The 13,262-nt window shown below is 62.3% G+C and overlaps 2 protein-coding genes across 6 annotated transcripts in view; both read left to right on the plus strand.

Moving 5' to 3' along the window:
- Positions 1-6,021, plus strand: part of SHC2 (SHC adaptor protein 2) — a 30,684-nt gene extending 24,663 nt beyond the window's left edge. For 2 of the 3 annotated variants that reach the window (XM_086699795.1, XM_086699796.1), the window contains exons 12-13: positions 219-352; positions 1,877-6,021. In XM_086699795.1, coding sequence (XP_086555921.1) covers positions 219-347 — 129 coding nt within the window. In that variant the 3' untranslated portion in view covers positions 348-352; positions 1,877-6,021. Of the gene's footprint in view, positions 1-218; positions 353-493; positions 555-1,876 lie in introns of all 3 variants that reach the window. The other variant, XR_015248630.1, reaches the window with a different exon arrangement.
- A 1,129-nt stretch (positions 6,022-7,150) lies between these two features.
- Positions 7,151-9,296, plus strand: C2CD4C (C2 calcium dependent domain containing 4C). Of its 3 annotated transcripts, none has more exons than XM_086699800.1 (2): positions 7,151-7,317; positions 7,965-9,296. In XM_086699800.1, exons 1-2 carry the CDS (start codon positions 7,198-7,200, stop codon positions 9,255-9,257), a joined length of 1,413 nt encoding a protein of 470 aa, XP_086555926.1. In that variant the 5' UTR covers positions 7,151-7,197; the 3' UTR covers positions 9,258-9,296. The 3 variants fall into 3 exon arrangements, with proteins under 3 accessions (XP_086555926.1, XP_086555925.1, XP_086555924.1); XM_086699799.1 differs by having other exon boundaries at positions 7,228-7,335; positions 7,954-9,295; XM_086699798.1 differs by having other exon boundaries at positions 7,232-7,335; positions 7,915-9,295.
- Positions 9,297-13,262: the final 3,966 nt, after the last annotated feature.

The following is a 13,262-nucleotide window of genomic DNA, read 5'->3' on the forward strand; positions in this document are numbered from 1 at the left end:
ACCACAGAACCCTGGTGGTTTTGGGGCCCGTGTGCATACCTTACTCTGGAATCTTGAGTCTGATTCTGTGGTTGAAGTCCTGGAAGCTTCTGACGCAGCAGCTCTCAGACTGGAGCGTGCATCAGACCCACGGGGCGGGCTCCTGAGGTTGCAGATTCCCAGTCAGCAGGCCTCTCCAGCTCCCAGTGCTGCTGACGCTGACGCCTCTGGCCCCACAGGTGCGGACGAAGGATGTGCTCTTTGAGAGCATCAGCCATCTGATCGACTACCACCTGCAGAATGGGCAACCCATCGTGGCGGCCGAAAGCGAGCTGCATCTGCGCGGCGTGGTCAAACGCGAGCCCTGAGCCAGGTGCGCAGTGGGCCCCACGGATCCCAGCTTCTCCCGTTCGCCAGCTTTTCTCTCATTTTAGAAACTAAGAAAATTCACAAAGCACACAGTTCACCCATTTAAAGTGTGCCACTCAGTGTTTTGTTTTGTTTTGTTTTTTAGCATGTTTAGAGATGTGCAACCATCCTCTACCTAATTCCAGAACATTCTACCACCCCAAAAGGTACCCTGTCACCATCACCCCTCCCCCAGTCCCCGGCCCCCACGAGCTCCCTTCCCATCCGTGGATGAGCCTGTTCTGGACGTTTCACACATGTGGACTCACAGTCCGTGTGGGCTCTGGTGTCTGGTTCCCTCCCTGAGCGTCGTGTGTTCGGGGTGCGCCCACGGGCAGCAGGTGTGGATGTCTCGCTTCGGCTTGCAGCCGAGGGACGTGCGCGTGCGCGGTGGGCACGTGTTTATCCACTCACTGTCAGTGGACATTTGGGTGTTTCCACTTTTTGGCTATCATGGGGAAGACCACTCAGAACACATACGTCCAGGTTTTTGCGTGGACTATGTTCATGGCTCTTGGGCATATACCCAGGAGTGGAATTGCTGAGTTGCTACGGTAACTCCGTGTTTAACGGGGGGGGGGGGGGGGGGGGGGGGGCGCTATTCTGGAGGAGGGGCTAGCGTAGCCTGGGTCTGATGGGTGTTTCAGGAGAGGTGCGCGAGATGAAAAGGTGCACCCTTGGGCTTTTGCTTTTGGTGTTGGGGAGGGACAGGCAGGTCTGGGTCTGGGTGGTTCCAGGACCTTTTGGTGAGAGACTGGGGCCTCTGGGGGAGGTGGGGGGTGGTTTAGGCAGGACATGCGCGTGAGCTGCGGGTGCAGGGGGTGGTGGTGGCATGAACTGTCTTGGGGAGGAGGGAGAGACAGGACCTGGGATTTGGAAGCCAGGAGCTGGGGGCTCAGCTGGGGAGGGAGGGGCTGCAAAGGAAGAGGGTTGTCGAATTTCCCCAAGGGCTCAGCAGAGAGGAGCTTCTGGCCAGGTTGGGCTGCTCTCCTGTCCCCAAGACAGCGGTCCCCTTCCCGCCTCCTCCCCCACCCAGGCCTCAGGCTGCAGGCACAGAAGGGGTTTCCAGTCTAGGGAAGGGCTTCTGGGGCTGGGGGTGGGCCCATGGGACACCTGAAAGGATCAGCAGGTCGGGGGCTGTGTGTTTGCACGTTTGCTTCTCTTCCCCAAGGTGTTTGTGACCCGAGAAACAATGCTGATGGCAGTAATAATAGCTATGCTCCCACCTCCCGAAACTCCACAGACTTCCCCCGTGGTTCTGAACTGGCACTGTCGTTAGCATTGTCGTTTTGCAGAAGAAATAGCACAGGGAGGTTAGAGCACTACCCTAGGTCACACTGTAAGAACGTGGGGAGCTTCACCCCGGTCCCTCAGCCTGGAGGCCCTCACTGGGCCCTGTCACTGAGGTTCAGGGTCCCGGATGCCGGAACCTGGGTCTCTGGTTGCCGTCTCAGCTGACCCTTGACCTCTCCTTCTCTTTCTTCCCCAGGTGATGGTTCTCAGCTCCCAGCTCCTGTCCTGCTCTGCAGATGCCCCTGTTGTGGCCTTACGGGCTCCTCAGCCTCTCCCTCCGGACCCTGGTCAGGCTGGAACCGCCACTGTCTCTCCTTCCCCCGCATAGGCCTCTCTCCAGCCGTCCCTGGGCGGGGTCAACAAGGCCAAGAAATGGGGGCCCACGACCCCTTTATCCTGCTGACGCCCTGCCTGCCTCCACCCTCTGCCTGGAGTGAGGGTGTCCATACCAAAGACAGAACCTTTTCTCACCTCTAAAGAAAATACATTAAAGACAAGCAGTCCTCCATCTCCAAGCCCTGGCCAGGGCCCCCGATGGGTTAAGGAGGCCCACCTCTTTTCCCAGATGGACTTCAGCTTCTCTCCCTGGAAAGAGGGATTCCTGTCCTTGACTGGTTCAGTCTTTCCACCTGAAAAATCAGTGCACAGTTGTCTTTTATGGGGAAGAATTGAGATGCTTTGGGTCCTCAGGCCGGGGCACCTGCTGATGTTGAAGGGGCGGGTAGCCTTGGGGCCCAGCTGGGATGGGGGGCATCCAGGCAAGGCCAGCACAACTGGCTCGGGGGTGGGGGGCGGTGGGTGGTTGTGGGACTCTGCCCTCCCGGCTGCCAACCTGCATGGACATTTGGGATCTGCTGGTAACACGACCATGAGGAAACGAACCCACCTGCACATTGAGAGGCCCTCTGGCTGGAAGGCTGAGGCCAGTGTCCCAGGGGCAGAGCCAAGGCCCACGGTGTGGCCTTTCGGGGCTGGAGGATGTGGGGACTGGAGGGGGGGGATGGGGAAGAGGGCGCTGGGCCCGTGGGGCAGTGGTCTGCTGTCCGAGAACCCCCGGCATCTCCCTCACACCTGTTTTTACCCCGAGATAAAGCTTCCCCAACACCCCCGTCTTCCCCTTGGAAACATCTGTATTTCCTGAATGCTGCAAACCTCTTTCAAGATGCCCCTGCATGTCTGGCAAAAAGTTCTTTTCCCTCCAAACTGCTCCTGACTCCCCCCCGAATGTGGCCTGACTTCTCTCAGACCACCCCTGTCACCGACAGAGCCCCTGCACACGGCTGTTGCTCTGCAGACCTTGCCTCACATGATTTCTGGGCTCTCCTTCCCAGAGACCGCCATCTCTCCCGGAACCCCTCCTCTGGCCCTCCTGGAGAGGCCTCCCTGCCAGGGCCACACCCCTGCCCAGGGTCTGGATCTCTGGGGAGACTGAGAGATCCGATGAGATTTCTCTGCAGTCAGCAGGCCACACCCCCTGCCCTGGGGGAGCCTGGTGAGGGTGAGGGGAGCAGCCCACACCCTGCTCTGTCTGTAACCAGGGGGGAAAGCCGTCAAAAAACAGAGCCCGAGGAGACAGACGCCGTGCCTCTTACTTTAGAGACACGGAGGCAGAGAGCCACCGGTGTGTGCACCCAACCCACGTCCACCCATCCATCCAGCCATCTATTGGGCATTCCATTCGCTGGTCCATCCACCCCTCCCCCCGATCCTGATACCCTTTAGTAAGCCTGCATTCTCCTCTTACCTGCCTGGACCTCTGGTGGAGTAACAAGGATGCAGCAGGACCGGGACTGGTCCTTGTGGTCTGTCCTTGTGGAGTTAACAGCCAAGTGACATTAATCAGCAAATCACTGCTGAGCGTGTAATGACAACAGTGAAAAGGAAAGAGTCCTGAACTTAGTGATCTGTGGGAGTGACACAGGGGCTGCGATCTGGAGGATGAGAGCCCCAGATGACGAGGACAGAGTTCTAGGCAGGAGGAATGGCACGTGCAAAGGCCCTGTGGTGTGTGTGTGGCTCCCAGCACATTTAGGGGCCAGAAGGATGACCTGTGTGTGACTACAGGTCGAGCGGAGGACACAGCTTGTTCGAGGCCTCACCGCCGGGGGGTAGCAGAGCTGGGGTTCGCACCCCGTCACCTCCTCGTCCTGCTCTCTGCGCTGGAAGAGCCAGGTCTGGGGTGCACACACAGTGACGGGAGCTGTGAGCCTAGCTTCAGCTGGGTCCCCCACGCGTCGCTTGCGCCATTCTACCTTCAGCAGATGCCCCTTGCGCCAGCCTCACCCTCAGGGAGCCTTGGGGTGGGAGGCAGCCACCGTGTCAACTCAGACTGGTTGCTCCCCTTCCCCGAACTGCGTACCCTGTGGAATTGGGCTGCCCCGTGTGCCTCAGTTTCCTTACCTGGAAACGGGGCGTGGTGGCCCTCCCCCACAGAGAGTTAACCTCTGCCTTGTTGGCTCGGGGTCTCTCCTGGGAGCTTCCTTTTCCGGGGGAGGAGACAGAGCTCAGAGGAGCAGCTGTTGCCACAGCTGTGTGGGTACAAGGTGGCCCTCTGGACTGGAGCTTCCTTCTTTGAGGCCCCTCCCTGTGCTTCTCCCAAGACCTGTCTGTGGTGGCTGTGGGGGGGCGGCCTATGACTCAGGCTAGCTCCTGGGAAGCACCCTGTCCCTCCTCCTTCCCATGAGGCCAGCTCCCTGGGGGGTGGGAGTGGAAGACCAAGGCCATCCATCATGCAGTGGCATGACTCAGGTCAGGGGTGGGGGTGCTGGCCAATATCGCCTGGTCCCCCTCCCCAGCTTGGACTGGAAGCCTGCACCTCTCCATTTCTGATCCCAGGAAGGCTGCAACTTGGGGTGTGGGGGAGTCCGGGGGGGCTCTGCCACGCCGGTCAGCCACAGGGCTCTGCAGAGGAGGTAGGTTTTGTTGGCTGGGAGAGGTTCTTCTGTACGGACCGCAGGCCTCACTAACCAGCAGGAAGGGCCAGCCTCCTGGCCCCCGCCCCTCCCAAGGCAGGTGTTTGGGACCCGTCCCCAGGTACCTTTTCTGTCTGGGGCTCAGTTTCCCCAGCCCCCAAAGGTGATGGGGTGGAGGCACAGGGGTGTGGCTTCGGCTGAGCTAGCAGTGGTGGGGTTCAGGGTCTGGGGTTCCCTTCGAGGCCCGGCCAGGCCTCCCACAGCTGAGCCCCTTTTTTCACCAGGAGCAACGTCCAAGAAGTGAAGGCTGGCGCTCACATCAGTGCTCTAGGCCCTGTTGTGAGCACTTTGCCTGTCAGCACCTGTCTGTCCTTGCTCTGTGGCTGTGGTGCAGGGACAGCTGTTATGCTGGTGGACAGCCGAGGCGATAGAGGCAGAGAGGTCTGGACACTTCAGGAAGTGTCGGCCTCAGGATTCGAACCCCAGATGAGCATCCCCAGTTGCTTAGCACAGGAACCGGCACAGAATAAACTCGTTGCCTCCTCCCTCAACCCAAGTGGGAGTAGACCTGCCCCAGCTGGGTAGGGGTGAGGGCGGAGTGAAGCCCCCGGCACGCAGCGTGGCTCGTCGTCAGAAGACCCGAGACGGTCACTCCGCCTTAGTGGGCACCACTGTCCCTGTCTGTGCAATGGAGAAAGGCGGCCCATGGCCTCTGAGGTCCTCCCTCCTGCCTGCTTCCAGAAAGAGTGCACTTCCAGGAGTCATCCCTCTTACTGTGGTGCTAGTTCATCCATCTGTCTGCCAGGTAGTTATTAAAGACCCCGGTGTCTTGGGGACAAGGCAGGGACAAGGCTGCCACACCCCTTCCTCCCTGCAGTTCCAGGCTGGCAGGGGCAACGGATGTCAAACACGTATGCGCTCCAGGGCATTCTTCATGGTAGCTCAAGCTGCGGTTCGGTGGGCTCTGCCGGGCCGTGATGCTGGCCCAGCCCAGGCTGGCAGGCAGGGCAGGCTTCCTGGAGGCAGTGGTGAAATGATGCATTCATTGGCATCTGCCTCCCCTGTCAGACTCTGTGGTCGTGCCAGTGTTGCCCACAGCACAAAGAGGGGCCTTAATATTTGCTGAGAGAGAGCAAATCTGAGACAGACCTTTGGGGGGGAGTCATGGGCCCTGCTGAGCCTTGCTTTTCTCATCTGGACAATGGAACTCCAAAGCCCACCTCACTCTAAGGTCAGGTGGAGGCATTGGAGGGGCAGGAGTTCTGTCCGGCTCCCACCTGCCCCCCTGCACCCCCTTCTGCTGTTGAACCAGTGGTCACTCCAGACCAGCCCCAGCCGAAGCTGGGGCCACGATGGGGCTTGGGGACACTCTTGGAACACAGGAGGCTCTGGGACAATCGTAATTTAATAAAGCCCAGGCTTTGGATCAGTCCTGGCCATACATTATCGTGCTGTCTCCTCACCCAAGACGGGTAGGCCTTAGGTTTCAGAAGGGGGCATCGAGGCTGGGAGGGAGGGCCAGGAATGAGGAAGCAGAGGTTGAGGGGAGCAGATCACAAGTCGGGAGGGGCTGGGATCCAGCAGACCTTGTGTGCTCAGGTGCTGCCAGGCCTGGGGCCCTGTCCTGGTCTCACCCCTCCTCTGTCTCTCCGTCTGTGAACAGCAAGTCGGTGCTGTCCCCTCTTCCCCTGGGTCACGGTTTCCTGTTATGCGTGTGTCACAGGAACCACCGAACCCGTAACACTTCATCGGTGTCTGTCTTCTGGCATCCCTCGCACTGGGACGCATCGGAAAGCTGGACATTGTGTCCATGCATCACAGTCGCGTCCTCAGCACCCAGACTGCTGCCCGCCCGGCGTCCACCAGCTGCTCAATAAACATTTGTTCTCGAAATGAAGGCCGCTTCTTGCACGGCTGCAACGTGCGGACGCCTGCCCGTTTACTGGGGAGGAGCGCGTCTCAACGGCCATGTCCTTATTTCCAGAAGGAAACCCTCACTTCCCCTGCACAGACCCACCCGGTTCTGGTGAATCCTTGGGGGCCGGCGGGGACACCTTCAGCCGCACTTTTTTTTTTTTTTTAATGTTTATTCATTTTTGAGAGAGACGAGTGGGGGAGGGGCAGAGAGCGAGAGGGAGACACAGAATCCGAAGCAGGCTCCAGGTTCCGAGCGGTCAGCCCAGAGCCCGACGCGGGGCTCGAACCCACCAACCGTGAGATCATGACCCGAGCGGAAGTCGGAGGCTCAACCGACTGCGCCCCCCCAGGCGCCCCAAGACGGGAAGGGCCTGTCTCTGGAGCCCCGGCCCACGGCAGGTGCGGGTCTGTGTCCCGCCCAGGTGAGCTGAGGCAGGGGCTTGGGGCCTCCGGGGGCCCTACAGCGCGGATCCGCAGGCACAAGAGCTACGACTGGCCTTCGACGAGGCGCAACCACCTGCTTGCCTCCCATCGACCCCCACCAGGCCCCTGGGGCCTGGGCCTGGGGGCGGGGCGGGGGCCCCCTAGGGCCTGGGGGCGGGGCGGGGGCTGCGCGTGCGGCTGTACTAGGAGGAATACGGCGGCGCGGCGGCCGGGCTGGGCGGTTTCCCGCCGCCGCCGCCGGTGAATGAGTCCCTGCTGCGCTGCCGCCGCCGCCCGAGCTGGAGCTGCGACCGCGTCCCCCCGCGGGCCCCGACCCCTTCGCGCTGCGACTCCGGCGTGCCCGCGGGACAGCCTCCAGCCTCGGGTCACCACCCCGGGGCAGGTGAGTGTGGGGACCCCGCCACGGTCCGCGGGGGTCTGCTAGGACCCCCGCCCCCACCCCAAGCTGAGTCTGGCGGGGAGGGGGGGGGCGGGGAGACACGCGGGAGGGGTCAGCTCGCTGCGCCTTCAGTCCTCCGACTGACCTCCTCTCCCTGCCCAGACCCTGGTGCCTGGACCCTCAGTCCTGGGCAAAGCCACAGGTGGGTGGGAGCTTGGCGGGGGGTGGGAGGGGGGACGGGGGGGGGGGTGCGGAGCGGGGACATCCTGGGGATCCGCGCATACCAGGGGTGCCTTCCCTTTGGACTGAGCACAGACCCTTTAGCAAGCGCTTTGAGATCCTCAAGACGGGGTGGGGGCGGGAGAGGGGTCGCTGTCCCCTGGGAGCTTCCCAAGAGTCGAACGTCGCCCCCACCTCCCTCGCTTCGCCTTGGTTCTGGGAAGTTAAGCTGGATCTCCCTGGGGAGGGAGGACGGGGGAGAGGTGATGCGCTCTGAGTGATCCTGCGCAACCCCCCTTGGCCGGGACCTGCCCCTGTGGCTCCCCTACACAGGCGTCGGGAGCCCCTGTTCCCTTCTCCCAGGGCCTGGGATGCAGCTCCTGACCCCGCTTGTCCTCTCAGACTCTGCAGAGCTCTTCCTGGCCTCCCCTCTGCCTGCCCCCATGAAGAAAACCAACGTGTGGTTCCTGGAGCGTCTCCGGGGGTCCGGAGAAAACGCCAGCCCTGGGAGTGAGGCAGGGGACAGGGGATCCAAGGGACCCCTGTACAGCAATGTGCTCACACCCGACAAGATCCCTGACTTCTTCATACCCCCCAAGCTGCCCGCTGGCCCCACAGATCCCGAGGCGCAGGCAGAGCTGGGCCCCGCCACCTCCGATCAGAACCTGGCCTCGGGGACACCCCGCCGAGCCCCCCGGAGTCCCCGGCTGTCTGCCAAGCTGCCGGCTGAGAGCAAGAGCCTGCTGAAGGCAGCCACCCGGCACGTGATCCAGATTGAGAGTGCGGAGGACTGGCCAGCGGAGGAGGCTGCCACCAACGCAGACCCCCAGGCCCAGGGCGCCATGTCCCTGCCCTCTGTGCCCAAAGCCCAGACGTCCTATGGCTTTGCCACACTGGCAGAGAGCCCCCACACGCGGCGCAAGGAGTCCCTGTTCCACAGCGAGCATGGAGCCCTGGCTCAGGTGGGGTCCCCAGGTGCCGGGCGCCGTCGGGGGGCCCCCAAGGCCAATGGGGGAGATGGGGTGCCCAGGGAGGCTGGTGGGGCCCTCATGAGCCCCAGTCGCTACTTCAGCGGTGGGGAGAGTGATACTGGGTCCTCGGCCGAGTCCTCCCCATTCGGGTCCCCTCTGCTCTCTCGCTCTGTGTCACTGCTGAAAGGCTTTGCGCAGGACAGCCAGGCCAAAGTGAGCCAGCTCAAGCACTCGGCGGGCCGCCACGGCTCTCTGTCTGCTGAGGACAGTGCACCAGACGCCAGCCCGGGGGCTCGGCGCCGTTTGACCCGCAGGGCCACCCCGGAGCCGGGCCCTGAGACTGGCCAGGCGCCCCGGGCGGAGCACGCCGTCCGGATGGGCCCTCGGGGCAGCGTCAGGCTGCTGGCAGAGTATGAGGCGGCCCAGGCCCGCCTGCGGGTGCGCCTGCTGGCTGCCGAGGGCCTCTATGACCGCCTGTGTGACGCCCGGAGCATCAACTGCTGTGTGGGCCTGTGCCTGGTCCCCGGCAAGCTGCAGAAGCAGCGCAGCACCATCATCAAGAACAGCCGCCACCCCGTCTTCAACGAGGACTTCTTTTTCGACGGCCTGGGGCCGGCCAGTGTCCGGAAGCTGGCCCTCCGGATCAAGGTGGTCAACAAGGGTGGCAGCCTCAAGCGGGACACGCTGCTCGGGGAGAAGGAGCTGCCCCTGGCCTCCCTGCTGCCTTTCCTGTAAAGGCCCCTCCCTGCCTCCCTGCGGAGGGTAGGGTGCGGGGGGGTGGGGGGGGGGAGACCCCACCCGGGTCCCCATGGGCGGGAGGCCGCGTGGCCAGGCCGGTGGGGGGCGGGGGCTGGGGTGTGGCGTGTTCAAGCTCAGACTGGGGCTGCAGTCGATGCCGGGGGTGGCCAGGATACTATTTTTCACGGATTCATTTTTTTTTTTTTTTTGGGAAGAGGAAGAGAGGGGGCTGCCAGCAAAGAGAAAGGGACACTTGGCAGGGCTGAGCGTCCCCCCTCCCGACCCCCCCGTGCCCCAAGTTCTGCGCGGCCTTACCCCTTCAAGAGTTCTGGAAAGGGGTTCTCAGGGTGGGGTGTGGGGGGCCGGAACCTGTTCCTGGAGGCAGCTGGTGTGGATCACAGGCCTAGAGGTGACCAGTCCTGAGGCTGAGGCCCATCTTTCCCTTGGTCGTATGGGAGTTCTCCTGGCCCGGCCCATGAGACACCCCCTCTCCCGCCAGAGAGCAGTAGCAGGCCTGGGATCTGCCAACAGCACCCACAGGGCCCCAGAGCCAGAGCCCGCCGGGGAGCAGGGTGCCACGTGTGGTCTGAGAGCCACGACCTGGCAAAAGACAGGCAGAGAAGGGGGCCCGGACGCAGAGGAAGCCCCAGGAGGGCTGGTGGAAAGCAGACAGCTCTCCCGTGTGCTGTCTTCCTCCAGCGCCTTCCCTGGCCCGACTCACCTCACCTGAGACCCTGCTGGGACATCCGGAGCCTGCTTCCCCAGGAGAGGCTGCTCAGAGCAGACCCAGAGAGCAGCCTCCCGGCCCCCCGGCCCCCTCCTCCCTGCCCCTCTGGGGCTGGGAGCTGCCACCCTGCCAGCCTCCTGTGCAGCACCCTTGGCAGCTGGACACCAGGGACTGATGGCTGGATTTTACTCCACGTGGTAAATGATTGTGGTTAGTGTGGGTGGGACGGAGGGATGAAGCTGGCAGACCAGGAGTACCCTGCTTGTGCCCCTTCATGCCGCTAGGCCGCTGCATGGATTTAAGTGTTGTGTCGGTACGTGGCTCCTTGAATGATGTTTGCAGACAGTTTCTGGCCTAACAGGACAGAAACACTACGGTTTGAAGCAGGGGCCTCTCCTAGCCCACCTGGTGGGCACCCCTGGACCAGGGCAGACCAGGGTGGGGGCACCCCTCCCCATCCAAACACTGTCTCTCCTAAGTAGGTTCCCAAATCCCACTGGGGAAGGGGCGGAGGACCCTTCCCCCATAGCCTGGGAAAGCACTTGGTCCCCTTTGCACTTTGGGGAGAATTTGGGGCCCTTGGAGCTGAGGTCCCTTGCTGTGCCCCCCTTGCCCCTACCTCTGTCCTAGGCCTGCTCCTTCATGCTCCCTGCTGCTAGTGTCAGAGGGGCTCCCCTTTACTCTGGAACCTGGGGACCACCCAGCACCAGGCTTGTGGGCTGGAACAGGCAGACAGAGGACCCTGCATTGAGTCAGATGCTTGGGGCTTCCACTCTCTCCCTTCCCTCTGACCCCGACCTCTCATCCCTGCTTTCCGTCTGGGGGGGGTGTTTTATATACCCCTGCACTATTCGATATCTTTGTGTTCCGTGTCGACTGTGGGTAAATCTTCAAGACACCCTCCCCCAAGTGTGTTTGTTTATAAATGCTGTTTTTAGTGCAATAAAGGTGTTTCGGGAGTGCGGGGGTGGAGATCTGCTTGTTTAGTAACGAGAGGAATTTTGCCTTGAGTTCCAGGGAGGGTCGGTGGAGTTTTCTCAGCCCTTTGGATCCTCTGGGACTGTCTCCTGCTTGTGGGGGAGGCGGGAATGCCAGCCTGCCGCAGAGCAATGGCCCTGGGGACCCCCAGGCCCTCTCGCAGTCACAGCAGGTCAGTGAGCAGGGTCCTGTTTTCGTCCCCCATCTGCACACATGACATCCCACCTCACAGGCCAGGCTGGGGACCTTCAGTAAGCTGCCTGTGGCAGCCCAGCTAATAAGAGCCAGGACGGGAACCCACTGTGGCCACCAGAAGGATGCTCGGGCCTGCCACTTCCAGGCTATGGAGCAAACTGGACTGAGGTGTCATCACCGATAAGGACCCCCCCTCAGATGCCATGAGCTGCCAAGGCAGGAATGCCCCCGCTGACGCAGCCCTCACTCTCAAGCCCTAGGCCTTGAGGTCAGACAGGAATAGAAAGCCAGCATTTCAGCCAGGAGGCCACCCCCACCCTTGTCATGCCACTTGGAGATGCCCCGGGCCAGGGCGGCAGGAACAGCCCGGGCTGTAGGCCATTCACATCGATGCTGTGCCCTCAGCCTCGAATGCCTCCCAGCCCCCAACTTCTCCACTTTCAGGCTTCAGCTGAGATGGTGCCTCCTCCAGGAAGCCTTCCCGGTCCTCTTGGCTGGGAAGGGGGGCTTTTCTCAGTATGTCCTACATCCAACCTCGGCTCACATGCTGCATGGGGTCCTGTCTGTCTCCGACTCCAGGGTCGTCGGGACAGGTTCATCTCGGTGAGTGGTGTCTTCAGGTCCAAAACCATGCTGGGCTCCCAAGAGGTGCCTGACCGGCGACTGATGAATAATTGGAAAGCCACAGCTTGACCCCCACGTCTGTGCTCCTGCAGGGTAGCTGGGGAACAGGGAAGCCGGCAGTGAAGGGGCACCCGCCCTTCACCCCAGCTTGGCTCTCACCAAGGAGCTGAGTTGGCATGAGACGTGGAGAACCCTTGTCCCGTCAAGGCGTGATGGGAGGTGGCATCCATGACCTGGGGGATGTGTGGGAGCTCCTGTCACAGAATGCCGGGGGTCGGAGGTGGGGCATCACGAGGAGGAGAGCAGGTCAGTCTCGGGGAGTGTGGGAGCTCGGCTGACGTGGGCTCCGTTTACTCCAGACTCGCTCCGTCTGATGTGGGGACGGGGGGACCGGTCCAGAGAATGGAAGCAGGTCAGCTGCATTTCCAGTGACCTGCTCAACAAGGGTGTGCTTCCTCCTCAACACCAGTTCTGGGACAGAGTCACTGCCGGCAGTCGAGGGGGCACGGCTGAGCCCTGGGGGTGCTTCCCTGCCACCCCTTCCTCCACAAAGCCTGTGTGGGGCCTGCCCACCCCCACTTGGCACAGCCAGTGTCCTTGTAGAACTGGTGGGACTGAGCGGCCCCACCAGACCCCGTGGGCTGTGGGGACAGCAAACACATCTGAGTGTTCCGTCTTTCTGCCTGAAGGGGGTGTTAGCTGAGCTCCCGGGGTATGCTGGGAACAAGGCCACCACATCCCAGCCGGGAAGCTGCATGTCGCAGACCAGAGGCGAGGATCCGGGTGTGGCCCTACTGTGTGCAGCTCCGCGCCCTGGGTGCCTGCAGTTGTCTGCTGGTCTCTTCCTCTGGCAGAGAAACGAGAGCGCAGGGAGCCCGGGAAGGAGCTGGCCTTGAACCCATGTGCAGTAGGACTGGGGCGTGGCCAAGGGCTGGATTGGATCCCCCCCCCCCCCCCCGACTGCTGGCTCAGAGCTGGGGTCCGCTAGGACCCCCCCCCCCCAGCCCCAACACCAGAGCTGGTTTCCTCTGGGATTCTTGAGCAGACTGTGAGTGCCCTGTGTCCCCGTTCAGGGCCCTGTCTCCTGGTCTGAACCCAGGCCTGGCTCCTTTCTCTCCTCTCACCCTCACGGGGCCTGGACTGTCAGGCCCACCACGAAACCACCAGGAGCCTTTGTGGGGAGCTGGGGTCCTGAGCAGCCTTCCACCTGCTGACAGCCCGCCAGATGAGCCGCGCTAATGAGGCCTGGTCCGGCACGGTTGGTCCCAGGATGCGTTGCCAGGGCAACCGGGCGCCTTCTTGCCTCTTCCCCACTAGCCGCTCGTTGCCGGCAGCCTGTGTGCTGTGTGTGTGTGTGTGCGTGCGCAGGTGTGTGCTGTGCGTGTGCGCATGGGCGTCTGTGCACATGTTCACTCTGTGGGCGTGTTTGTGTGGCCACATGCCTGCTGCGTGCACAGGACACAGTGCAGGGGTAAGTG

The sequence above is a fragment of the Puma concolor genome, chromosome A2 (genome assembly GCF_028749965.1).
Source record: "Puma concolor isolate L17-30 chromosome A2, mPumCon1.1.hap2, whole genome shotgun sequence".
NCBI lineage: Eukaryota > Metazoa > Chordata > Mammalia > Carnivora > Felidae > Puma > Puma concolor.

What these genes read in the sequence shown, in the direction of transcription:
- C2CD4C (XM_086699800.1), top strand. Translation starts at nt 7,198, where the DNA reads ATGAGTCCCTGCTGCGCTGCCGCCGCCGCCCGAGCTGGAGCTGCGACC. An exon ending in GGGACAGCCTCCAGCCTCGG is followed by an intron (nt 7,318 to 7,964) that starts GTCACCACCCCG and finishes GACTCTGCAGAG; the next exon opens with CTCTTCCTGGCCTCCCCTCT.